The sequence below is a fragment of the Dipteris shenzhenensis genome, chromosome 30, assembly GCF_047967505.1.
Source record: "Dipteris shenzhenensis isolate YYH24624 ecotype China chromosome 30, Dip_SZ_1.0, whole genome shotgun sequence".
NCBI classification, from domain to species: Eukaryota; Viridiplantae; Streptophyta; class Polypodiopsida; order Gleicheniales; family Dipteridaceae; genus Dipteris; species Dipteris shenzhenensis.
In genome coordinates this window covers 13,975,680-14,003,233 of record NC_141625.1, presented here as the reverse complement: position 1 = coordinate 14,003,233, position 27,554 = coordinate 13,975,680, and the positions used below count along the sequence as shown (strand labels likewise).

The window sequence follows — 27,554 nt, the reverse complement described above, 5'->3', positions numbered from 1 at the left end:
ATGGATTGCAAGCGGAGTATGTAATCCATGGGATTGATACCTTAGCTTTTGTTCTCTCCCGTCTCTTCAATGAGTCTGTTTGTACAGGCCTACCACAGTCCTGGTTAGGCAATACCATAGTACCTATCCACAAGTCGGGGGACCCTATGGAGCCGTCGAATTACAGGACCATCATGATTGGCCACGTTATGGCCAAGATCTATGCATCAGTTTTGGAAAGCCGTATAAATGACCATGCCGAGACGACAGGACTCAGAGCCAGAGGACAGGCTGGATTTCGCAGGGATCATTCGACGCTTGACCACATTCTCACACTCAGGGCACTAGTAGAGGAGGCGAAGTCACGAAGGCAACGGCTTTATTGTTGCTTCGTGGACTTCAGGAAGGCATTTGATACAGTTCCGCGATTCAGATTGTTTCAGAGGATTCGCGAGATGGGCTTCAGTGGAGAAACACAGTGGGCTATCATGGCTTTGTATGAGAGGGTCACTGGTCGGGTTCGGACACGTGAGGGGCTCTCAGAGGAGGTATGCAGCACGATTGGGGTAAAGCAGGGTTGCCCGCTCTCTCCTACTCTCTTTGGACTATATATTGATGAGCTAGAGATGTTCGTACAGATGACAGGCGGTGTGGGCTCTACTCTCTCAGGATCCTCCATTCCTATCCTCCTGTATGCGGATGATGTGGTTCTCATTTCCTCTACTGCTCAGGGCCTCCAGGCACATATTGAGGCACTCCACAGGTTTTGCCAGGACAGGGGATTGACCGTAAACCTTGGCAAGACCAAGGTTATGGTTTTCAACACCTCTGATCGTATCTACAGCACGGATGAGTTTTGCTTCACTTATGACGGACAGCCCATTGAGCTTGTTAGAGAGTACACTTATTTGGGGGCAGTTTTCAGGGGACCGATCTTTACCATGACATATGCAGCACGAGATAGGATTAGTAAAGGGTATGCTTCGTTGGCTCATCTTGAGCGTCAGTGTTTTCAGTCCCACTTTCAGCATCCCGATACGAAATCCTTGCTATTTGACACATTGGTGAGACCAGCTGCGATGTATGCAGCTCCTTTCTGGGCAGGAGACCTTGGCGCTGCAGATTGGAGACGAGTAGAGAGGTTACAGATCATCATGTTCTCTCGGCTCATTAGGGCCAAGGCTACAGTTCCGCACGAGATCATGCTAGCAGAGTTTGGAGCTACTCCCCTTGCATTGGATGCAGCGTTTCAGTCGGTCATGTATTTGCACAGGGTTAGGGAGTTTGGAGACTCAGCAGCAGGCAGAGCTCGGTTGCCATGGTTAGCACTTGCATCTTCTATGGAGTTGGCACGATCTGGGGCCCGATACTGCTGGTACTTCAGACTCACTAGGTGGCTCACATCTCTTGGACTAGACATGGATAGACTGCCTCCCTTCCGATACAGCATAGATGCCCCTCATCTCGAGTTGACTCGCCACGAGCTTAGTCAGGTCACGAGAGCAGACTTGCTGCAGCTTCATACGTACCGCACTTGGATTTATCCCACGCAGCTTCCGACGAAGATGGCCACATATCGTGACCACTTCCTTCGGATCTCAGAGGATGGATTTGTCATTCCACCAGGCTACACAGGTATCCACATGTCCCACTCACTGAGGATTGCCCTTGGCCAGCTTAGAGTCTCTTCGCATCAGCTCGCGATAGAGGCTGGTAGGATGCGACGCATGGAGGATGGACGGCGTCCAGGCCGAGAGACCAGGATCTGCCCTTGTTGCACCATGGGAGAGGTGGAGTCAGAGGAGCACTTCATTTGCAGATGCCCGCTATATTATGAGATCAGAGGGAGATTCCACTGTCTCTTCACGGATGGCTTTGGACCTCTCTCACGAGTGATGAATTATGAGGATCAGCATTGCCTAGCTCTTTATGTCAGGGAGGCCACTATGCTTCGACGACACTACCTCAGAGACCATCAGCACAGACCGGAGCGTGATAGAGCCCAGCCCGATAGAGCTCAGACACACGCTATACCAGATGACAGGTATCAGGAGGAGCACGAGGAGGTCAGAGCTCACACAGGACACATGCCTCCACCCTGTGGATGTACATATGAGATGGTTTGTAGACGCCGCAGGATCTTGTTACATAGGGGACGTACTCGCCGCTTCATCTCCAGACGATCCAGGATGATGGCAGCTTTTCGGAGGAGACTTACTCATGGAGATCTCGCCCTACCAGCCGCTCACCTCACTTTTGCTCAGATTTGTACTCTCATAGCAGGAGGCAGAGTCGATGGACAGGATTTCCAGTATTATTTTGGTTCTCAGACTCCGTGATACATGGACTTGTATCTTTGCATTGACATATTGTACTCATCCCCCCATTTGGCACCCAGGGGCGGTTTCCTTGCATCTAGCTTACTTTGTATTTAGGCTCGGATTTGACATTATGTACTTTCACTTGCATTGTATTGCGTAGCACTTAGATGATATTCGATGATGCCCCTTCTTTGTGGCACGTTGATATTGTGCTATCTTGTACGCAGAGTTCTTGATGTCCCATGGGCCCATTTTGGCCTTTAGTGGACAATAATACACTTTCTTTCTTTCTTTCTTTCTCTCTCTCTCTCTCTCTCTCTATCTATCTATCTATCTATCTATCTATAAAAGAGTTCATAGTGGAAGATTTATTAACATCACGTCATAGAGGATTTAGTGTACCAATTGCACACGTCTTTGGATGTGCTGAGCATAGGGACATGCGCCACAGGTTTGTTACAGATCATAGACTCTCTATGAATGTAGAGGGACAGATGCTATTGTGAGTCTAAGTTGTCGATGGTGGACATGGGTTTCTCAGAATGTGTGGCTGTGACCTTCTTGTAGCTTATCAGAGTATGGCATCAGATGGCATTACACACATCTTTTCTGTTTTCTCATGGATGTCTTCGGGATTAGAGACCAATTATGTTGGTTCTCTTATCTCTTGTACTCCTTTGATTCTAGTATGATTAGCTTTGGGTTGAGTTGATTTACAATCTCCATATGATATGCTTATATGGGCTTCAAGTTACAGCTTTAGCATTTCCTCCTTATTTTGACAAGTAATGTTTTGTGCTTTTCTGGGCATTAGTATTTACAATCTGTTTGAAGTATCAGTAACCTAATTAAATAGTGTCATTCATCGAACTTAAATTTTTCATCCATTGGCTTCAGCAGCAAGTTGAAAGATCCAAAGTAATGCTCAATCACAGATGAACAGACATGCTGAGTCCCTAAGCTTAAAAGGTTATTATTAGGCAATTGCTCAGTAGATGAGGGGCTGAAGAATCAATCACAATTTTTGGAAGAGCGGTAAGAAAAGAACAACTAGGACAGATGGATTTTACTAGGAAATTGGGGTTTGAGTTGCTACCATTGTCCCTCAAAAATATATGAGAAAGGTCCTGCTAGCTGAAAGACCCTGAGATTCTTTGGAACTCGTGAGATTTTCATAGAAAATTGGTGTTTGACTTGCTATCATTGTCCCCCAAATATATATAAGATCCGTCAAAGGCACTGTAATATAAGTTGCTTTATTGCATTTGAGGCCTTGACAAGTAATAACAAGAAGGTAACTCCTCTGATGAGTAATTTGATTTGTGTTCCCAATCGTATATCACTGATCAGAGTTCTTTTACTTACTAGCCAGATGTTTGCCTACAGGCTGACAGATGTTTGGGCTCTCCGTCTTCTGCGTGAACTTTTACAATGGCATCCTGTGAGTATTTTACTACGCTAAATATGCATTAATGGAATTTTGAAAGCCTTGGAGTAAAGACAGTTTTCTGGAGTGGGCACACCAGCATTGATGTGTTGAAGGTGTTGTCTATGTGCTTTCATTTCGATTTAGTACAGCATCTGAAATCACTCTTCTTGGTGTTTCTTATCAAGTAGACTTGTTTTTTATGATGAAGCCATTTTTTGCAATTCACCCCCAGGTATTCAGATATTACAGGGGCACGGAGACAGCATGCTTTGAATGTCACTTCCGAATAAACCTTGAACAGTTTATTTTGTTTTGCGAAGAAATTTTAGCATTTTGGAAAACGACTGTCTTGATCTCTGAAGATATCGCTCTGTTGTACTTGGAAGCACAAGTCAAGAATGAGATACTCTTAGGCTGTTGTCCTGCATTAAATATGTTTTTGCTTCCATAAAGTGCTGAGTGGACATTAGAAGTGGTGGAAAGGTAGGAGATGGAGAAGAGGAGGCTGCAGCCTCCACACACCAAAATGCTATACAATATGGACACTCTCTTTCGAACAAGATAAAGGATACAAAGATATATATATATATAACCCTAACTTAGAGAACCCTGATTGTCTCTTTACTTCTTCTTTTTTTAGTGAAAGCTTTGATTGATTATATTACAAGAATAGTCACCTCAGAAAAGAGGCGCTAGAAAATACACCAACTGAAGATCTCAGTATAAGCCAAATATACATTCTGATCTATGTGGCGAGTCTACAAGCAATCAAGGAAAGATTGCTGCAGAGAACGATTAAAGAAAGCAAACAAAGAAAAATTGGGATCACTAAAGACTTTACAATTGTGGTCTGTCCATAAAGTCCAAAGTGCCCAATAGCGAGCTCAAACAAAGAAAAGATGAAACTCCGGTCGCTCTGGATGAAAACCAAAGAGCCAGGAAAAATTCTTGAAGAGAAGAGTCGGGAATCTCGCTCGTAGCCTCTGTCAAAGAGAATCCAAAAACTACCGAGAAGACGGGCAATGCCTGAATAAATGAGGCACAGTCTCCTGAGAAATCAGACACCGATGGCATAAAGCAAGAGCAATGTGCCTACATGCCAGCCACTGTCCAGATGGAAAATTTCCTAGAAGCACGCGCCATAAAAAAAGCTGTTGCCGAAGTGGAACCTTGTATGCCCAAAGTTGCCGTAGTCTTTTCGTCCACCACTTAGCTGGCCGATTCATTCGTCAAAGAAAATTACCCCTTTCTGAAACCCAGGGTTGAGGCAAAAGGATTTTGTATAATGCAAGCACAGTAATTTGAGATAGCCTCAAAGGATGAGAGGAGGACCCTCCTCTAATCGATCTTGGAGTTCCAAAGGGGGAATTGGGACCTTTAGACTTAGCCTATACATTGGGGCATCCCCATTCTACCACTAGTATACACTATGCACATGGTGCAATTTCCATGCTCAACACCCTGTCTTAAATTGCTCTTCATAAGTAGAGGGTGGAGCTGCATCATTTTTCTACTTTGATTTTTCTTATATACAGGAGCGAATTTCACTCAAAAAAGAAAACCAGCAAAATTGCATCCACAAGGGACTCTAAACCTGTCCATGAGGGGCAGTATAGTCCAACATTTCTACAAAGATTTTCGGCAAATTCGACAAAGTATTACTCAAAGGGCAACACTCAATCAACAAGTGGGGGAAAAAAAACATTTTGCGATCGCTTGGAGGAGCTCCCGTCTGCCTGCTGCCCGCCATTGCCCGCCGCCTTCTTCCAGCCCTTGGCAGCGCCCTGCCAATTGGTCGCACCCTGCTCCCTTGGCAGCGCCCTGCTGCCTCGGTCGCGCAGGGTCCCTTGGCAGTGCCCTGCTCAAGTCGCCCCCCCCTTCAGCCCTCTCGCATCGCACCCCCCCCCTTCAGCCTGCTATCGCATCGCGCCCCCCCTCTTCAGCCCGTCTGGCTGCAGGTCGCCCTAGTGGTCGTGCCCCCCTTCAGCCTGTTCGCGTTGTGGCCCCCCCCCCTACAGCCCGACTGGCTGCTGCGCGCCCTGCTGATCCTGCTGGCTGCTGCTGGTCGCGCCCTTCAGGCTGCCATCTAGGCGGCCCTTCAAGCTGTTGTCTGCCCCTCCCTTGCGCTTCAGGCTGGGCTGCTTCAGGGCCCTCTCTGGGGCTGTTCTGCTCATGTTCCGGAGAGCTGTGTTCCTGGGCTGCTTCCAGACATAGGCGGAGCTTTCTGCTTCAACATTGAGCGGCCTGTTTTCATTCCACGCAGGCTGAAGCTTGGGGCTTTCTTTAACCAGGGGTTTTTTTGGGATTCTAGAGGTTGGTTGCGAGTTCTTGGTGGATATTTTCAGCAGAGGTAGCTCCTCCCCTTAGGACAGCGCAAGCTGAGACAATGGAGGACACTAATGCCACTCCCGTCGCCAAACATGAGGAGATCGAAGTCACAGTTTCTTTTCCTCCTGACATTGTGCAGATGATTGAGGTAGCAGAGGAGGGTTTTCGATTGACGCACATCATTGGCTTTCTACCCGGTAGAGGCCAACAATTACGTGATTGGGTGTACACCAGCATGGCCTCATTGGGTGTCTCAGTTACGGTTTTCCGATTGCTTGGCAAAGGGTACTTTTCTTTTGGCCTTCAGTCTACAGAGCAGGCTCAAAGAGTACTTATGAGCTCACCGATTCAGTTTCAGAGCAGAGTCATCCATTTGTGGCCTTGGCGGAAGCACTTCAGTACTACTTCCCCGGGACCGCGTCAGGTCTCTTTTTGGATGCTTTTCCCTGGACTTCCAGATGAGGTCAGCTCTTGTCGCAGAGCTGTGGAGCATATGGCTAGCGTGGCAGGAACAGTCATCCCATCAGGTGCTAGACTTTCCTATGCTCAGTCACTTGCTGGTACAGGTGTTACGAGGGTCAGACTCACTTCAGAGTTCCCTCCTCCTCGACCTTTGAGAGATCATTTTATTAGGGATTGCCCTAGTCGTTGGCCTCAATCAGAGACTCTGGATCCTTCTCATCCCACGAGTGACCTAGAGCCTACAGTTCAGCCTTCAGGGGTCTCTGAGCCTGCTTCGACTCATTCAGCAGAACGAGAGGAGACTCCTCTGGGGGAGCCTCCAGTGGACTCAGAGGACCTGGAGGTGCCTCCAGTGGAACAGCTTTCACGGAGAGCTCGGAGGAGACGGAGACAGAGAGAGAGCCAGCAGTACAAGCAGCCCCAGGTACGAGCTCACAGATGGTAGAGAGTTGAGACACATGTGCAGGAGACCTTGGAAAGGGGAGATGCAGAGGACCATCCGCAGGCAGGTCTTGACACTGTGGAGGAGACGATAGCTCAGGGAGTCAAGACACATGTGCAAGAGACCCCGGAAAGGGGAGATGCGGAGGACCATCCACAGACAGGTCTTCACGCTGTGCAGGAGAAAGTAGCTCAGGATTTGAGGACTCTAGACACTACTACCCCGGAGGTTTAGATATTGGTTACGGAGACAGTTATTCAGCAGGAGACTGCTCAGGCTGCAGTTACTGTGATGGATGCCTCTCCCGAGCAGTCCATTGAGAGAGTGGTATTTTACGACACAGGTTAGAGTGAGCCGGTCCCAGGATCTCATGCGCCTGTACGAGGTTCCATCGATACCTCTTTCACAGCCCCATCGCACAGTACCTTCCTTTGTTGCTATGCCAGAGCGTCCTTTTAGACACCCCTCCCAGTACAGCCTCATCCTCACAGCTTTTCACTCCTGGTTTATCCAGATCTTTTGCGAGTGCGGTCACAGATTTTGCTCAATACCCAGACAGGCGTGAGGATTGGGAGATCCTAGCAGACGAGATTAAGCGAGAGTATCAGTCACACGCGGATAGACACCTCGTTGCAGATTCTTCCTCTCCCTCTCACCTATTCCAGGAGCAGAGTTAGGACGGCCCAACCCTTTTCAACTCTTCTGACTCCTAGACCTGACCCCAGGATGGTTGACAGAGATCTGCCCGTTGAGTTTTGGCCCTTTTTGGCTCGAGAGGTTATCACAGACTCCCTCACTCGATTGGAACTTCTACCGGTGTTTTGCCGACGATCAAATGAGGTAGAGGAGTACTTGGGATCTGTTACTCTCTCCAGAGAGGGGCATGTTCTTCGTTTCTCTGCAGGTAGCTTTCTATCTCAGGGGAGCGAAAGTTGGTCAGCTAGAGTTACTTGACAACGAGATTGCTAGACAGCTCTTGTGCATGACTCAGTTTTCATCGGTTCATCGTATTGTTGGCTCGCAGATTCATTCTTGCCCTAGGACTCTTCGACCTGGCTTCGGTGGTAGGGCCTTTCTGTTTCTGTTCTTTGAGATTCAGGGAGACTTTGATTTACCCAGGAGTGCTGGTTGGTTTGACTTTCAGCTCCTCAGTTCGCGCCAGAGTACTATTCCCTTGGATGGAGCCATTTTATATGAGTTGGGGCTGATTTGGAGTTTGATCAGAGACCGACTTTGGATTGCGCCGTCAGAGAGAGAGTTTTGTGCGTTGCCATTGACACACCCTCACTTCCATCTGATGTCTAGGTTGTCCATCATTTCTTGGAATGTGAGAGGACTGAACGGCCGTAGATTTACCTCAGATGCAGATGATCGTAGATTGGGAGTTCCTAGATTGCAGTTGCTTAGGGACTCCCTTCGGTTTATTTCCTTAGGGTCCCCTCCAGACATTGTGCTTATCCAGGAGCATAAGCTCTCCCAAGACAGGATTGACAGATGCAGATCCTTACTCAGAGGACAGAGCTAGACATATTGGAGCCCAGCGGATGGCACGAGGGGAGGAGTTTGCATTTCAGTTTCCCTTCAACCGCTTTGAAGCATCTTGAAAGACAAACTCCTGCAACATCCAGTAAACCTAATTATAATGTCTGTAATTGTATCCAACCAAGAGAGAAGAAAGGCTAGAGATGCGATTACATATAATTCAACATCTTCTATATTAGATAAAGAGTGAGATGAAAGTTTTAGTAGATCCCCATTTTCATCAAAACATTTCACACACTTTTTGAGGGAGTGGGAGTGGGAGAGGGAGTGGGAGGGGTGGGGTGGGAGGATGGGCGTGGGAGTGGGAGAGGGGCGTGGGAGTGGGAGAGGGAGTGGGGTACATTAGTGGAGAGCAGAGCATGCTATGTTATTCTTCACATTGAGAGCACAACAGTTGGTGTTCTCAATGTGTATACTCCCACGGATCCAGCCCACAGATGTGCTTTTTGGAGACAGCTCAGAGAGTCCCTTCCTTAGGCAGACACCTGGATTGTTAGAGGAGATTTCAACATGGTTGAATTCTCTGAAGACAAGGCGGGTCAGACATAGGGTGGCCTTTCTGATAGGGAGAGAGTGGAGTGGGATAGTTTTGTTTTGCATGCTGGACTTCATGATGCAGATCGATTGGATGACTTTCGTCACTTGGCTGACAGTCTTCAGTTCTCTTGGTCCGGGGTTTTCCATGGCTCTCTTTCTTTGGTCAGACTTGACAGGTTTTATATTGGCCAATGGGGCCAGGCCAGAGGAGGACAGATTGGGATCCCCCCGGGTTATGTTTTATCTGACCATGCTCCAGTCTTTTTACAGATTCTTCCTACCTCTCGATTGGCTCTCGATTGGAGAGCATAGGCTCAGTGAGAGTTCCGGATTTTGTTTTTCAGGACACAGAGTTCGTGGAACGGTTGAGAGAGGCTTGGTTGTCCGAGGACACTGCTGTGGATCAGGGCTGGTTGATGTGGGTAGAGGGGGCTTTGGCTAGAGTCAGCATGGCCTGCCAGTTGAGGGCAAAAGAGGAGAAGGAAAAGCTCAGAATCAGAGATCGGAACGCAAGAGCGGAGGTATCCAGACTTCAGAGATGTGATTCAGAGTTTTCCTCATTCTCTTTTCATCAGCAGAGGACAGCTTTCGGAGGCTCAGGAGAGACTAGAGGAGATTCAAGGCAGGAGGGCCTTCAGGTTTTACTCCCAGCAGACTTCTGGATTCAGAAGGGGGATAGATGCTCTAGAGAGTTCTTCAGGGCAGTGGGTCAGAGATACTCTTCGGACAGTCTTCGTAGACTTGTGGATGAGGCCGGGGCTCTTCAGACGGACCCTCACCGTCTTGTTGAGTTCACTTCTGATTTCTATTCCACTCTTTACACCGCCGATCCAATCATTGAGGAGATGATCAGAGCCAGAGAGGAGATTTGGAGCCATATCCCCCTGATGGTCTCAGACAGGATGAGTCATGTTTTGGATAGCCCACTATCACTCTTGGAGATCACGGACGCGTTACATGAGCTGCCCAGAAACAGATGCCGGGGGGGGGGGACGATTTGTCGCTACTTCTTTTCAGAGCTCTTTGGGATATGATTGGGCCTCATCTACTCTCTGCCTTTTCAGAGGCTCTCGATACAGGATCTTTGGGCGAGACATTATGCACAGGTATGATTTGTCTCATCCCGAAAGGGGGAGACAAGACAGTCCTACGTAATTGGAGACCCATTACACTTCTAGGGACAGCCTATAAGATCCTAGCGAAGACCTTGGCTCTTCGCCTAAAGCCTATGCTGCCAGATATCATCAGAGCTACTCAGACAGGATTTGTCCAAGATCGGAGTATCTTGGATAACATCTTTACTTTTTGGGAGGCCACTCACTGGGCAAAGGAGAGTCAGCAGGAGATTGCAGTTCTTCTTCTCGACTTTGAGAAGGCTTATGATAGGGTGGACTGGGGTTTCTTGGAGGGCACTATGAGGAGGCTAGGCTTCAGTGATAGATGGATTTCCTGGGTCTCATCACTTTAGTCTCACTCTTCTAGCAGAATGGTGGTCTATGGAGGCAGAGGACCGCCTTTTCAGCTATCCAGATCGATACGACGGGGTTGCCCGCTTGCGCCTTACCTTTTCCTTTTCGTAGCGGAGGCTATGGGATACTTTATGCAGGCTACCAATCATGGCACTTTGGGCCTCCATCTGCCTATCCGGCAGGAGCAAGAGCAGGAGCTTCTGGACACTGAGTTTGCTGACGACACGGCACTGACAGTCAGAGGAGATGCGTATAGTCTTGCTACTGCTGCGGATTCAATTGACAAGTTCTGCCTAGCCTCAGGGGGACTTGTCAATTGGAACAAATCAAAAGGCATCTGGACTGGAGCTCAGCAGGATACCCCAGCATGGGGAGGAGACAGAGGCTTTGTTTGGATTCCCAGAGGCACCTCTACGAGATATCTAGGCTTCCAGGTTGGCATTGAGGTGTCCTCGACGCAACAGTTTGCCCCAATTCTTGAGAGTATCCGAAGAAAGCTAGCCTATTGGAGTACGGCTAGACTCTCTTTGGCCGGTAGAGCGCTGGTACTCAACCAGGTTCTACTAGCGACTATGTGGTACGTTGCGTCATGTTGGTGCTTTCATGCTGACTTGATCCATCAGGTGAGGAGATTGCTCCGGAACTTTCTGTGGAGTGGTGGCAACGGTTCTGAGGACACTAGGGCCAGGGTTTCATGGGATACTATCACTTTACCCTCCTCGCAGGGAGGACTTGGGGTTCTTGATCCTGAGATGCAGAGCAGAGCCCTTTTTTTCAAACATCTTGTTAGAGGTTTGACTCCAGGAGATCAGCCGTGGAAGCAATTCTTACTGCATGGGATTCACCAGTACACCCCTAGAGCAGCAGGCCAGTGGGCAAGTAGAGTCAGTTGGATCTTCCTGACGGACCAGCATTCTCAGCCTTCCTCACCTCTTGTGAAAGGGCTTATTCAGATATGGGATCATTTTCGACAGCACCTCAGCAAAGCAGTTCCCTCCTCCAGAGAGGAAATTGCTCGACAGCCACTTTATCATAACCCCTTGGTTCGGTATCAGGGATCTTCCCCTGATACAGAACTTAGGACTCCCCTAGCCAGATGGCATGCTCAGCGGGTTGTGACAGTCAGAGATTGGTTCAGGGGAGGTGTGGAGATGTCAGAGGAGGAGATCAGAGATAGACACGGGCCACTTGGACAGATTGTTGCCACCAGATTACTGATCATGAGAGCTATTCCTCAGGAGTGGAGGGATATGCTTACAGATCTAGCTTATGTTCATCCCATCTCTACTTGGTCATGTTGTTTTAGTGAGGCTGGGCTATGCATTGGAGCTCGTTTAGGACCGGCACCGTTTACTTATTTTGAGTCGAACTCCTCTCACAGATTGTATCCCACTCAGCCCCCGGATCGACAGGAGCTCCTTTGGCAGAGGGTGAGGGTCATTGGTTGCCTGGGTAAGGAATGGGCCACAGATCCTTCCAGGTTGACCATTGCAGAGGATCCTAGATGGAAACTTTGGATTTTTTAGGGTTGACCTCTCGCGGAGCTCGACTGGGACCTAGGTGAGTGGACGTGGCCTGCTCCGGTGGCAGGCGGCCGTCCTCTTTCCTTTTTCCAGTACTCGACGAGGGCAAGTTACAGGCTTCAGCAGAGAGACTCTCATCACCGACCATCAGCCTCACAGCATTGGCATGCACAGGGACTTACTGCAGAGCTCTTGCTGAGCTACTGGACTCACTTTTGGGGCATCAGTAGAGCCAGGAAAGTATCCTATTTTCTTTGGCTCACTATACATAGGGGTATACCTGTGGGTACTTGGCTTCAGCAGATGGGTAGACCCTCCTTGTGTATGCGTTGTCAGCTTGCACAGGAATCTAGTAAGCATTGTTTATGGAGCTGCCCCAGCTCTAGAGTGGTATGGACAGGTATTTTCAGGTTGTTCTCATATGTTACATCCGAGTCCTTTCTGATGACATGGGGTGCTGCCCTTTGGGGGAGAGGATCTGGAGCCTTTGCTCTCTTTGAGTCAGAGCCAGGAGACCATGGTTTCTTCATGCAGCGTCGCCAGAGATGGGGTCCCACAGATGTCAGCATCATGGAGCCACATGATTTACTTTTGGTACCTGTACCTGCTCAGGATTTCATGCCTACTTCACCTGCAGGGTCAGCATGGGAGGTGATTTCCAGCATTACTCTATGGCGGATATGGTGTTCGCGATGTTCTTTTGTCCTTGGGGGCCATTTATGCACGGAGGCTGACACTCTCACTTCCATTTGGGCGGAGATTATCTTCACTCTCATGAGTCAGTGGGAGCGGTGTACAGGCACCTCTTTGGCAGCTCGTGGCAGACTTCTATCCTTCATGAGGACATGGGACTGCTCATTATTTTTTCATTTGGCCCCTTTTGGGATGTCGTGGCATTTTAGACCACCACCATGGCTTTTTTGCCACATTGTTGAGGCTAGGGATAGAGTACTTTCTCTCCCACCTGTTGTATGATCTGTTTTGAATGGAATATATCACTTTTCTCTTTAAAAAAAAAGAACTAGTGGGAAAGTTATTGGAGGAAGAACAGACAAGAAAGAACATGTCTATTGAAGTGCATGATGATGATCAAACATTGTTGGGAAAAAGAAAGGTTAAGTCATTTTGGTGGCCATCATTCTAGGACTGATTCAGCACAGCCATCAAGGATAATGATGGTTGTCCCAAAAAGAAGGGTAAATGCCATTACTGTAAGTAGCCTGGACACTATATCAATAATTGCAGGAAGAGGTTGGAGAAGGAAAAGAAAAAGAAGGAAGCTGAAATGATAGTTCCAGAATCCAATACGTCAAATGCAAAGAAGAAAATACCTTAGCAAACTATGTGGCTGAAGATTGATCCTTCCTAGTTAGCAGTTATGATGCCAAATATGGTGCCAATCAAGAGATTACTTCACTTAATGTGAGCGGTGCCAGTTGCAGTGTGGTATTTTGACAGTGGGCCTTCCATCACTTCTATTTATTTGCTGATTTGCAGCCTGCTCATATTGGCAAGAGAGTTTCTTGTGCCAAGAATTCCTCATGTCTTGTGAGGGGAGTTGGAAAGATTTTGTTGTCACCAGTTGATGGAATTGATTTATGCTTTCGAGAGAGATTTGCTAAGTGTTTAGCCAAGTTGCATGAATTCCAGTTCTCTTTTATCATGAACAACACTGCTCATGCTACCTTGGCAAATATGCTCACAGAAGGGAAGTAGCAGAAGATGTGGAGAGTCAGATTAAGGACAGATCACACAGGAAGATCAGAAAGTGAGTGGGCCAGTGTATACTTTATACTTTGACAGGGTATTCCGGAAAAACATAGGAAAGGAAAGTATAGGTATCTGCTTATGCAATCCTAATGGTCAGGAGATCGTTGCGGAGAGGGAACAAGTAAACTCAATAACCTTGAATAGTGAAGCTTAGTATTTGGCCTCGATACAGGGCTTCAAAGGCTGCCGGGAAACTGGGGTTCAAAGGCCTTTTGTTTGGACATTTTTTACTCGTAATATGCCACATGCAAGGAACTTGGCAGAGGCACAACAAGACACTCTAGCCTTTGCAGGAAGAAGCAAAACTGCTATGCAGACAGCTAGAGGTGAATTCCTTCTTCACATTATCAGGGAACAGAATGCCCAGGCTGGAGGGTTTACAGGATATATACAATTAGCTACAAGAAGGGGAGCCTCTTGAGAGGGTGCCCAAGCAGGGACAGCTGACGTTGCTTATGAAAGCTAATCCTTATATGCTGTTGGGAGATCCGTTGTACGAAATGGGAAAGACTTGATGCCGTGGAGATTGATTGGAAGGCAGAAGCACAAAGGGTGATGAAAGCCTTTTCATGAGGATATCTGTGGGGCCCACTTTTCACATGAAAATACAACTAGAAAGGTTTTGGCAGCAGGGTAGTTTTGGCAGAAAGATACTTAGGAATCGTGCACCACTTGCCATACATGTCAAACTTTCAAGAGAAGAGAGCTGAAACGGGGCCCACTGCACCCCATCCTTGCATTAGGCCCTTTCAAGAAATGGGGGCTCGATTTGGTGGGGCCTCTATTATGCTCCCGGCAACGGAAAGATTTATATCATAGTGACCACAAATTTTGTTACCAGATGGGCTGAAGTTAAAGTGGTAGTGGACTGCAAAGCCAAGATGGTGGCCAATTTCTTAGTCGGAAACATATATGCATGGTTTGGACGCCACTTGAAATTGTAACAGATCATTTCCCTGCATTCAGAGGGGAGGTGTTACACATTTTGCTGTCCAAGCTTTCTATGAAGCGTAGGCTTTGTCAGCCTATTATCCTCAATGCAATGGTCTAGTAGAAAAGACCAATGGGGCACTATGCAATATCATTGCTAAGATGATTGAGAGGAGCAGGAGTGAATGGGAATTACCGTTTCCTACGGCTTTGTGGGTGTATCGTATTACTCGTAAGGTGACCACGGGTTTCACCCATTTTATGAAGTGTCTGGGGTTGCCACTTAGCCTTGGTATAGCCTTGTAGGCTAATTAGGCCTACTTAGGACATCTAGACCACTTGGGATACTAGTCCTAGTTCACCTAGGACATTTACTCCTAAATAGAGTTTGAGCCCTATATAGGCTACCATTTCTACTCTCTCATTTTCCATTTGCAAGTACACTTCAGTTTCTTCAGCTTGTAGTCTCCTCCTTGCATTCTAGCTTCCTTCCATTGATCCTCGCATCCAACAATCGTATCAAAGCAGGATCCCTTGCTTCTACTGGCCCTCCCCCATGCTCATTGCTCAGCCCAAGTTCCTCTAAGGAAAGAAACACCATGGGTGAAGACGGGAGCCAACTCGATGTGTGATAAAGGAAGTGTTGAAGTGGCTTCTGCTTGTATGATTCATCCATTTGTCTAGGTGTAAGAGCTAACAATATAGCCCTCACCACACCCGCGACCCCTCACCCGTTCCAGCACATTTCGTCATATTGGAATTCTTGTTGTTGTATCAACCCGAGGCGTCACTCAGCCATGCCAAATTGGCGCTCATTTGCCTCAGTTTGCAGAGCTCTACTGTCCCACAATTGTCAGCACTTGCATTCCTTCTTCGACCTGTTGGAGCTGCTTCGAAACTTGGCATCTGACCCGTGACTGGTTGCTATACTTTTTAAGTTTACAATATAGCCCTTGGCAATCTCCAAACAAACACTCATTCGCCGTGATTTATGATGGGCTTTTAAGTTGCCAAATCAACGTCATTTGCTATCACAAGACCTTCTGTGCAAGCATGATTGCCCTTAGATACATTTCAACGTCATTTGCTATCACAAGACCTTCTGTGCAAGCACAATTGCCCTTAGATACATTTCAACCAATATTTGTTCCAACTAGGGCTGTTCGTACAGTCGTGCAGATCAGTTAAATGTACGGATTTTTGAGACATGTCTGTACAGCAAGTTTCACAACTCGTTGCAGCTTATGTTTGTTTTTTCCTGCTGCTCCAACTTCCAAGTTATGCTGTGTTTTGGGCTCCCATTTGCCTTCAACAGCTTGCTCTTGCAAATTAGTCAACTCTATTGACTTATTGGGTCATGGAGCACTAAAAAATTGTGGCTTTTGGGTCACATTTGCTCACATTGCAGACATATGTATTGACATTTGACTGGAACAATCACATTTAAGGCTTTTTTGGGATTTTCCCTCTTTTGGCACATTTCCCCTCTCCAAAAGTTGGGGCTTTTGTTAAAATTTTAGTCTTTTGCTCTCAATTTGCTTGGTAAGGCCTTGTCCTTCAATTTCTCACATTCAACTTGCAAGAGATTGGGGCTTTTGCTCTTTGCCTTGCATTGGCCCTTGTGCATTTATACTTGATTTTCAGGTTCATTGAAGCAGATTTGTGCGGACATTTGGGGAAGCTGGTGGATAGACATTTGCAGATTTGCAGGCAGATTTTTGGATGCATTATTGCATTTAGCTTAGTGTTTGAGCAACCCATTTGGAATTCAAATGTGCAAACTTTTTGCTGTCATGTTTGACCTGACATTTGCAGATTTGTAGTCAGATATTTGGGCAGCCAGCTCATTTTAGTGATAGCCTTGAGGCTTTGACATTTGCAAGGCACTTTCTTTTCGGGATTTTTGCAATGGTCAACAATAGCTTGCTTAAAATGTTGTCCATTGAGGACAAGCTTGATGGCACCAGCTATCCCATGTGGTTGTACATGGTGTGCCACTTGGTGGTGTCCAATAAATTTTGGGGTATTTGTTATTGGATCCGAGACCAAACTTGTCTCTCAGGCATAGGACGTGCTGCCACCACCCACCACTTCAGGTGGTGCTATTACTGCCACTTCTTGATCCACTACCACTGCTAGCGTAGTGCCTGCCACCCCAGATCATATACGTTGGGATAAGAGGGATACATAGGCACATGCCTTGATTGCAACCTCTAGTAAGAGGGTTGGACACTTTGGCCAATCGATATCAAATTCGAAATGAGGCCAGGGTTGCCTCTTTGCGCGGGCAGCTAGACAATGTGAAGATTAACGAAGGGGACAATTGGATGCATATCTCACACAGGTCAAGGATATTAGAGAGCAGCTCATCAATGTTGATGAGATTTTGCCAAATTCCCAGGTGGTGTCCACCACATTGGATGGCATACCTGATTCAAATCAAGGCCTTGCTATGATGTTGAGGTTACAGGCTTTGGGTAAACTTAACCACTACACCTTCGATCAGCTTGTTTCCTTACTCTTGTAGGAGGAGCAGAGCCATCAAAACCAGGCTGCTTTCATTCATGCAGATGATGCCTATGCCATGGATCACAAAGGCAAAGGAAAGGGGGACAAGAATTTCAGCAAGCCCAAACTTCATCTAGTACCACATCTTCTTCTACCCCGGCTGATGTGAAGAAGAAAACAAAGCAAATGAAGCCATCTCTGAGTATTGGAAGCTCATTGTTTCGGAAAATAAAAAATGACAGCAAGGTGTTACAGTTACAAATGCTCTAGCTGCCCATGAGCACACTCACCCCGGCTGATGTGAAGAAGAAAACAAAGCAAATGAAGCCATCTCTGAGTATTGGAAGCTCATTGTTTCGGAAAATAAAAAATGACAGCAAGGTGTTACAGTTACAAATGCTCTAGCTGCCCATGAGCACACTCATGGGACAGCAAATATATCTAATGATGAGTGGGTATTTGTTGAGATTTGCCATTACAATCCGACAAAATATGATGCAACTTTGTCAATTTAACTCTATTTCAGTCCTTGAATGATGCACCCAAGGGGGGGTATTGTCACTTGTGCAAACAATATCTTATCTCGTGAGAGGGGTCGGCCAAGTGCAGGTCACTACAGTGTCAGGAGATTTAATGACTCTTTTGAAAGTGTTATGTGTTCTAGATATTAAAAAAGCCTGATTCTATCTCAACCATCTCCAATATAGTACTTATTGGCACACTGTCCAGATAGTTGAACCATCCATCTTGATGCATATGAAAACAGGCTGTTACAGAAGCAAATGCAATAGCTGAATCTGTCATTTGGACACAGATTGGGACGCCTCAACTATGGAAGGTTGGCGAAAAGGCATTTTAAGGACATGGTGGTAGACGTTCCACCCATGCATGCACTTACTAAAATGTATTTGAGTGTTGCTTGTTGGGTGAAATGCATCAGTGCTCATTTCCAAAAGATGGGACTGTTGGTGCATCTAGCAAGTTGCACCTATTGCATAAGGATGTATGCAGGCTGATGCGGACAGCATCACTTGGGGGCTATTTACACTCTGTCACCTTCGTGGATGACTTCCACCAAACATACTTGGGTTTATCCTTTGTCGTCCAAGTCTAGTGTCTTCTCTTGTTTCAAGCATTTCTTGCCATGGCTGAAAATGAGAGCAGAAACAAGCTCTTGACTCTCCACACTGATGGGAGGGTGAATAGGTCCCGTGAATTTTTTGACTTTTTAGCAGCCCCGGGCATACATCAGTACACAATGCCATACACTCCGCAAGAGAATGGAGTTGCAGACCGGAAAAATAAGACATTGATTAAAATGGCCAGATGCATGCTCAAGGGAAGTCTTTGGCCCTAACCTAGATCAGATTTCCTTTGGTACATGGAGTAGTTGGCTTTATGGAGCTGTCCCCATAAAGTATTTGTCCCCATGAAGTATTTATTACAATGGAACCCCGAGGATTGGGAGTGGATCAAGGCAAGGCATCGGGAGAAGAGTCTCCCCTTCTTTCGTTACTTGGTTAGTAACGCCAGGATGTTTCAGCTCAACCTTAGAGGTTGGAAGCTCACCAAAGCTCCTCCTTGGGAGAATTTTCAGATTTCTGTTGACTTGCAGAAATCCTTTTGGAAGAGACTCTAGAAATCCCTTAGTCATAGAAAATGCACTCTTTTCTTTGGCTTTCTATCCGTGGAGGGATTGGATTGAACGATTGGAGGTCCATGTTCGAGGCAACAGACACTACTACTTGTATTTGTTGCCTTTCCGTTTAAGAGTCTATTCAACATTGTTTATGAGACTGCAGAAAGGCGAGGTTCATCTTGAAGGGGATTGCTAGTTTGTTGAGCTCTTTTACTCATTTTTCCTTCTTCATGACCTGGGGCTTGCTAGCTTGGCTTTCTCTTTTGGGCCCTCAAGTTTTTTATGAGAGATGTGACTCTTCTTGGGCTCTCTTGTTTTGATGACAGTTGGTTTGAGTCATGCTCTTTGGATGAAGTTCAGGGTTTCCCTTATAGACTTAGTATGCGTGTGTGGATTCCTAGGAGATTGTGGCGAGCATATCAGTGTGGCATATATGGAGGTCCAAATGCACAGAGGCCTTGGATGGTGCCAAGTTCACACTGCACACACATTGGTCAATATTTAGACAGATACTGCACACACCTTATGGGACCGTCCCGGGCAGCCTCTACCACGAGGATTGTTTTCCTTAGGGAGTGGAATGGATCCCCATTTTTCATACAGCCCGTCCTAGGGTTCAGTGGCCCTATCAGCCTCAACCGTGTATTTTTCTAGCTCTCTTACATGAGCTTGATTTTCCCCCTTTTAGGGTGTTTTTCTTCATGCCTTGCATGATGTACTTCTCCTATGAGCATTGCTCTTGGAGCTTCTTTCATGCTTAATGGAAGTCTTTTCTTTGGGGGAAAAAAGGAAACTGAGAAAAGACACCTGGACTGGCTAAAGGTAACTGCAATCTGCTTGGCCCCATCTCAAACTTTGGAAACCTCACAGACTTCAAGAGAAGTCCTCCTCTTGGGTCAGTTGGGACTGAGGAAACTTGATGTAGAGGCTGGACCGGACAGAGAAGATCTGCTGCATCTTGACAAGACACATGACCCTGTGACAAAAATCTACAAACTAACATAAATTGAAAATATGTCTCCCATACTAGTTGAGGCTGAAACCTTCAGACTGAGATATCTTGAGCTCCACAACTTTATTTGAGGAGCTACAAACACAAAAATCTTCAGCAAAACAAACTTTACAGCTTGGGCTGGAGTTGGACAGCAACCATGGGTTGTATGACCTGCAATACTCAGCACTATGGCTGGAATAACACATGAAGAGGAAGCGCTATGGGTTGAACTGAAGTAAGGTGGGAGAGGCATCTTTGGCATGAGACTCCCCATCAGGCAGGGATGAGGAGCTGCTAGACAGTGAGGTAGCTGATGACACAGTAGTTTATTTGGATGCCTCCTCACAAACTCTTACCTCTTTCAATTTGGTCTTGGATATTCTTTTGTCTTACAGCAGGAGCTCAGATTAATTGGCACAAATCCAATGGATTCTATGTCAGTGATAAGCTTGCTCTGCATTGGGGAGCTGAGATCGGATGCACTTGGATTTAGAGAGATGTTTCAGTTAGATACTTGAGCTATCAAGCTTTCATTGATATCCACTACATGCAATAGTTTGTTCTTGTGTTGGTGAGCATTAGGATGAAACTCCTTTCTTGGAGCTTTGTTGGATTGGATCTTGCCTGTAGAGTGGTTATGCTAGCCATCATCTGCTTTGTATGCTCCTGTTGGTGCCACTCCCGAAGCTGCATTTCATATCTTTAGAGGCGTACCAGAAATTCTAATTGGAGTAGGCTAGATGGTTCTGTCGGTACTAGAGCCATGATTTTATGGGCAAGAATTGCAGGGCTTATAGGCAGGTTCATTTCTTCCACTTTGTTTATTACTTGGGGCTTAGTAGCTGGTCTTTCCTTGACTGGGACTCATATATTTTTTGAGAGCCAGGATGCTCCATGGGCTATCAATGTTCAATACCATCTTGTTCGGTTCCGCCATTTGGATACAGTTCCTGTCTTTCAGGACAGACCTACATATACATCCGTGGACAGAAGTTTGCAGATCATTGCAGTGTCACTGCCTTGCACATTTACAGGGCTAGATTGAGGCACTTGACAGTACACAGGCTCACCCAGCTTAGACTTTGGCTGCTAAACTGGATAGACATTGTGCATACTTGTTGGGCATCTGGTCGAAGATGAAGGAGGCTTCCACATCAGCATTGATAGCAGGAGAATTTTTCTCAGGGAATGGAGAGACAGCCCCTTTCTTTCCATCTTCTTGTGGCATTCTCAGCCATTATGTTGGCTTTTTCATGTTTTGCATGGTGCATAGATTCCTTTAGTTTCATTCATGCTCTGCATGATGTATGAGTAGCTTGAGTCTCACACTCTCGTTTAGTAGATTCTTTTTCGTTGAAAAAGTAGAGATCAAAATTAAAATATTTTTTGAATAGATTATATAAAGTCTACCCAAAAAGTTTCCTAGAGGAGGAAAAAAAAAGTAGTTTTCAGGGAGTTTGAAATGCATACTCCTTCATAAACTGCAAAGAGAACACATCACCTGCTCATTCACAAAGATCATGTGGCATCCTATAGTAGGAAACAACTGTGTACTTTTGCACCTTAGCAGAGGTTCTGATTGCTGGTATGGTGCAAAATGTCCAACTCTTGTATGGTTCTCTTCATTTAATTATGTTGTTTGTTGTGAAATCGAAGGAGGATCGCATTTCTGCAGAAGAGGCTTTGCAGCATCCATATTTCCATCCCACCCTCCAAGGTTTGTATGACCCCTTATACTTGCTTTTTTTGTATGTAGCTTGCTAAGTAATTGCCTGTCAGGGATGGCTTGATCTCCCCAGCAGTGCAGTGTGTCTACTTTCTTCTGGGATTATCAGTATCACTAGAAGAAAATTGATGTGAAATGTTACTTGTGTGTCTCCAGGGAAGGATGACAAAAAATAATGTTTCCAGCTTGTACGGAAGCACCGAAATGCCATTTTGAGTTGAGAATTTGGAACTATCAGTGTAAATATTAATTCATCTCCTCATTTATTAATGTAAAGAAATTTGGTGTTTTGCATCTTCCTGAAATTAACGTTTCTCATCCTTAAAAGGATCCTGTTTTATGTCAAAAGAGTTCTCTTATCACACAACAATCATAGAGTACACGGGGCGTAGCTTCCTCAACATGTAGCGTCCCTCTCCCAAGTGAATGAGGGACTGACAGGTCCATTCATGGAAAAGGCCACAATTGAGAAGACATGAGTAAGGAATTGAGGAATTGGAGGGTATCCACATGAACTTTGGTTATGGAATGACAGGGAGTACAACCATCTAGTCCTCATCCCACAATGACTGAAACGGCTGGACACTCACTGATAACTACAAATAGAGTATAGAGGAAAGGAAACTTTGAGAGTAGCATATATACCTGGTGAGCCAGGCCCTCACTGCACACCGATCTCATCCCAATGCATGCACTCTCTCCTTCCTGCATTCCCTCCTTAGCAAGCTTGTTGTACTCAAAGTTTATGGCGACCCACCAAGAGTCACACCTGGGTCACGTCATGGTCACCTCAGCAACATGCCAAGTTGTTAGACCTTGGTCATACCTAGTCGCAGCGTGTTCACATGTGTTCACATCTTGGACTTGACATGGACATGACTTGGACATGACATGACTTGACATGGACATGACTTGGACATGACATGACTTGACATGGACATGACTTGGACATGACATGGACTTGAGATGGACATGACGGAAGCAATACCTGACTGAAGAGAGTGCCAAACCTCAACCTCGACTCACCATGGTCAAAGTCAATCAGAGGGAAGTATTGGCGCGATGGTACACGGGATACACGTGTTGGTGCACATGGGAAGCAGTCCAACAGTTAAGAGGCATAGGTGGTGCACCAACCCTCTCAACCAACTAGTGTCAGGAGCGCAGGAGAACACATGGAGCACGGGATTCACTGACCCAGGACAGGCTGGAGTGTTGCGGAAGCCATCAAGGACAGAGCGGCCCACAAACGGTGGAATGGCTAAGGATGGCTAAGGGTGCAAGAAGACATCCAATAGGAAGAAGGTGTGGAGATTGGTAGCGGGGGGTGGAGCAGAGGAGGAGAAGGTGAAGAGGGGGAAAGGGAAAAGGGGGAGGGGGACTTTTCTGGAGGGGCGAGAGGCGGGAGTGAAGGAGTGAGAGGCTAGAGTCAAGAGCTCGCCTCGTGTGTATCTTCTGGGAGTGTATCAGTCATCTTGCTTTCTAATGAGTTATGCTACTTCCCATCTCGGCTCGCTACTCTAAAATCTCTTTTCGTTGTGTTCTCCTCCCCTCCTCTCCCTTCACCTGGTACAACGGACCTGTGTCATGTGGTTGAAGTTCTTTGCTGTTCATGTCGAGGGATGGCTTTCATGATGTTGTTCCGCTTTGGTCTTCTTCTTGCTCACATCACTTCAGCACTTGTACCGCTTGCACATAGTTCACACCATCGACAAGCACTCACCTACGTACCATCAGTGACACTTATGGCACGTCTTACTCGCTTCTCGCACCAGTGGCCCTAGGCCTCCGGTAATACTTCCAGAAGTGTTAGGAAACCCCCCCCTCAGACAGTTTATGGCGATCACGGTGGGACACTGCTGGTGTTAAGTAGCACGAGTGAAGTGGTGATCTAGGGTCCTAGAGAGAGGTCTTATGCCGAGTAGTTCTGAAACAATTGAAGGAGCTAGTGAGAGAACTAGGAGGTACTTGAGGAGAGTGGAGAAAAGACTTCCGGCAAACCAAACTAGGTACAAGAAGCATTACGTGCGACGTAAGTTTGCGAAGTCCTCAACTCGAGCACAAAGTGAGCCCATTGGAGCAGTAGCCAGAGCAAGTAACTTCATCGATACTCTCATTGACTTGGACCAACAGGAACCCTGGTGGTCAGATCCGGACTCCGGAGAAGAAGAAGTGCAAAGTGGAGAACAGGTGAAAGAAGAGGGTACTAAGGACGAGGACTCCTCAGGGACTCATCAAGGTCAAGGCAGCCCCTCTCCTCCTCCTGCAACGATGTCTTCATCAACCACCTCTTCTACCGGAGTGGTGACTCCATCTGCTCCCGCCTCAACCTCTTGTGGACAAGCTGCTACCTCATCTATTATGCATAGCTCCGGGCTCCTAGCTAATCCTTCTTCTACATCTATTCCATTGGGGGGTACTTTTGCTCCGGCCATGCCTTTACCTGTCATGATGGTTTCATCTCCCTTTCCATCCACACCGGTGTTGCCTTTTCCACCACCTTCTTCCTTCCCTTCTGCTTACTCATCCATGACTTCAACTCCGTCCCCTCTTTCCCAAATGCTCTCCCATCCTCTTTCACCCCCACATCTTCCATGTTCTCACCCTTTCCCTCTGCAACACCGAGACCCCCTACTTACGCCCCCACTTACGCCCTACCATCTGGGTACACTTCCTCTATGACTACATCAGTAGTGACTTCTCCATTGTGGTCCTCCACAGGAGGAGTTGTCGGGGTGGTCTCCTCCTCGGGAGCACCAACACTCATTACAGCCCCATCGGGACTCCCTCCAACTCTTGCATCCTCTCCAACCTCTCGGGTGGGGATGGCCCCCTCTCCAACCTCTCGGGTGGGGATGGCCGTTCTCAGTCCTCCAGACAGAGCTAGACTTCTCGAGCTACTCAACAAGGTCCACGTGAAGACTCAAAAGTTCAAAGGCCACCTCCATGAGGATGCGGAAGCTCATGTGAGGAAGTTCCTCACAGCATGTAGAGCTAAAGGTGTGGAGAATGAGCATGCGTTCCTTCACATCTTTCCCTCGTCATTGGAGGATGCCGCGGATGTATGATACAGTCAATTTCCTCCGGACCACTTCCAGACGTGGACAGACCTAAGGGAGGAATTCTTACGCACTTTCAAGTTGGAAAAATTCGAACACATGATTGTCCAAGAGTTATCCACTGACACCATGAAGCCTGGAGAGAGCATCTCTGAGATGTACACAAGGATGAGGGTCTTGGCGGCAAAGATGTCGGTGCCACCCAATGACGCCGTCATGAAGGGGTGGTTTTTGAAGGCTTTACCCTCCACCATTGCTATAAGGCTGGTTGACAAACTTCCTGAGCATGCCTCACTACAAGAATTTCTGAGGGAAGCGGTGAAGATGGAACGGTCCCAGTTAAGTTTCGCCTCCACCCGCCCAGACCGCCCAACTTCCGAGAGAAGAGGGCTCACAGGCATGGCAGCAACTCAAGAAGGAACTAGAAGAAATCAAAGAAGGTCTGAAAGACAGAACAAAAGTGGATGGACCGTCACCCTTTGAAGCTCAGATAAGAAGTGGTCTCTGGTGCACCGACTGCAAGGGTTCTGGCCATGGCTACTGGGAATGTCCATCGAAGCGTAAGGTACCCTCCCCGACCTCTGCTTGGGGGGGGAGGGGTTCCTATCCTTCCGGAAGTGTTACCGGAGGCCAAAGGCCACTGGCGTGAGAAGCATGAGTTTTGCAATGCTCTAATGCAATGGATCGTGCAGAGCGCACCGTGCAGTAGTGTGCGAGTGTCGTATGCTATACTGCAGTGGACAACAACGTACGAGTGCCGTACGAGTGCACTATGCTAAATGACAATCACCGGTGAACTCCACAACATAAGCAAAATAAGAAAATCCTACACTGGTGAACAATCCCCATATCCGGAAGAGACAAGAGAGATGCGAAAGTGACCGAGTTGGCCAATGTACATATCACTGGACGTGTCCCCAGGTCACAAGTCGCAAGTCACAAGAATACACAAGTCGCAAATCACCAGAATACACAGGTCTATCCCCATAGTAGACAAAAAATACACACAAGTCTCTCCACATTCTCTCCTTGGCGAGCTCGTAGCTCTAGCCTCTATCTCTCCTTACTCTCCTCTCTTTCGCTCCCCTCTCGAATGCCGAATGCCCAATGCCCAATGCCCAATGCCCAATGCGAATGCCTCCTCTTCTCTCTCCCTTCTCCTTCATCCTCATCCCCCGCCTTGGAGGGTCCCTTCTTCGCTGAGAATTCCCCCTCTTTCTTCCCATTGGTCATCCTCTTATCTCCTTAGCTGTTGAGGATAGCCGTTGCGCCGCTGGCTCTCTTGATGGCTTCGGCGACTTCCTGACTCCCTGACTTGCCAGCCTGATGGTATAAATTCTCCATGTGCAGGTGAGCTGGTTCACCGCACCTCTTGATGGCTTCGGCGACTTTCTGACTCCCTGACTCGCCAGCCCGATGGTGTAAATTCTCCATGTGCAGGTGAGCTGGTTCACCGCACCACTGCACCACTGTATCACTGAACCACTGTGTAATATAAATACTCCTGACTGCTCCATGTGCTAAGCTCACTCTCCATGTGCGCAGCTCTTGATGAGATCACTTTGGACACGGTACTCCTGGTTGACCTGTGTCGACCTGTGTCGACCTGTGGTTGACATGTGTCGACCTGTGGTTGACATGTGTCGACCTGTGGTTGACAGCCTCGGACAGTACTCCTGGATGAACCCGTGTGATCGCGTGGCTAACTTGTGTTGACACATGGTCAACATGTGGTCAACAGATGTCGTCATGTGGTCAACGCCTGTCGACAGGTGGTCGTGTGATAAGGTAACAGTTTCCCCCGCCACTATCATTCACCGTCTCGGTGAATAGAAAGGTTGGACGATTCGTCAAAGAAAAATAAAGATGAACTTACAAACCATTGATATGGTGATGGAGTGGGAAAAAGAAAGAGTACAGACCATGTGGTTGGCCGTGGGAGTAATCCATGATTTGTATTAAGTGGAGATGTGAAAAATAAACTGCTGTATTACAAGGGACAGCATGGAAAATTGCAGAAAAAACTGAGTACACCTTGAGGTAAAACACTAACAGCTTGGCAAAATCTAACAGTGCAAAAAAAAAAAAAAAAAAAAAAAACTCAAACACCAACAGCCATCTATCAACTCTTCTATGAGATTACAGAGGGTGGTAAAGCTGCAGCCTGTTCCTCTGCCTTCTCCTCTTCTGCCTCCGTATTTGGCTCTGTGGCTTTTTGCGCATCCCTTTGCTCTGGCTCAGGCATAGCTATCTGTGGATGGGGTGCTTCCTCCTCACACTCAAGCGTGTCCATCACATTTCTCAGATTTTCATACTTGTCTTTATATCGGTGGTATCGCCGGTAGTAATGATCCTTTTGCTCTTGCAAGGTGGACTGGGAAGTCTGGAGGGTGGCCAACTGCATCCGAAGAGCTGTGAATTCTTCCTCCATGGATGAACACTTGTTTTCCAATTCAGCCACTCTGGATTCTGATTTTTCTTTGGCAATCTCGGAGGAAGACAAGGACTCTTTTAACTTGGTAATCTCCTGGTGAAATCTGGTCACCTCGGTGACATGCTGGCTGTGCAAAGTTGCCAGGGCTGCAGCATGAAGGCTGCGCAAAGATGTCATTGCTGCTTCCCATTCCTGCCTGTGATTATGGAGGCGATCCTCAAGGGCAGCCTTCTGAATATTCCAAGCGATGTCACGCTCATGTATTGCTGAGTCCTTCTCTTTCTGCCATCTTTCCTCCTGTTGTCGAAGTGTTACGCTAGTGGCGCGCTGCTGGGCTGCCTGAGCTCTCTCGAATTCTAACTTTAAATGTTGCTGTTGAGAGAGGAGCTTATGAGCATAACCTGTGGAATTGAAGACCGCTGTCCCAAGCTGTGTGAAGGTGTCATCCATGATACGCTGAGC

The 27,554-nt window shown here is 47.1% G+C and overlaps 1 protein-coding gene across 1 annotated transcript in view; it reads left to right on the top strand.

The window, feature by feature from the left end:
* The window catches only part of LOC147881746 (uncharacterized), a 246,312-nt gene that overhangs the window by 181,895 nt on the left and 36,863 nt on the right, over positions 1 to 27,554 (top strand). The window contains exons 18-20 of the mRNA XM_087401787.1: positions 3,687 to 3,741; positions 21,530 to 21,590; positions 21,756 to 21,838. Of these exons, the coding sequence (XP_087257913.1) occupies positions 3,687 to 3,741; positions 21,530 to 21,590; positions 21,756 to 21,775 (136 nt within the window). The 3' untranslated portion in view covers positions 21,776 to 21,838. The remainder of the gene's footprint in view (positions 1 to 3,686; positions 3,742 to 21,529; positions 21,591 to 21,755; positions 21,839 to 27,554) is intronic.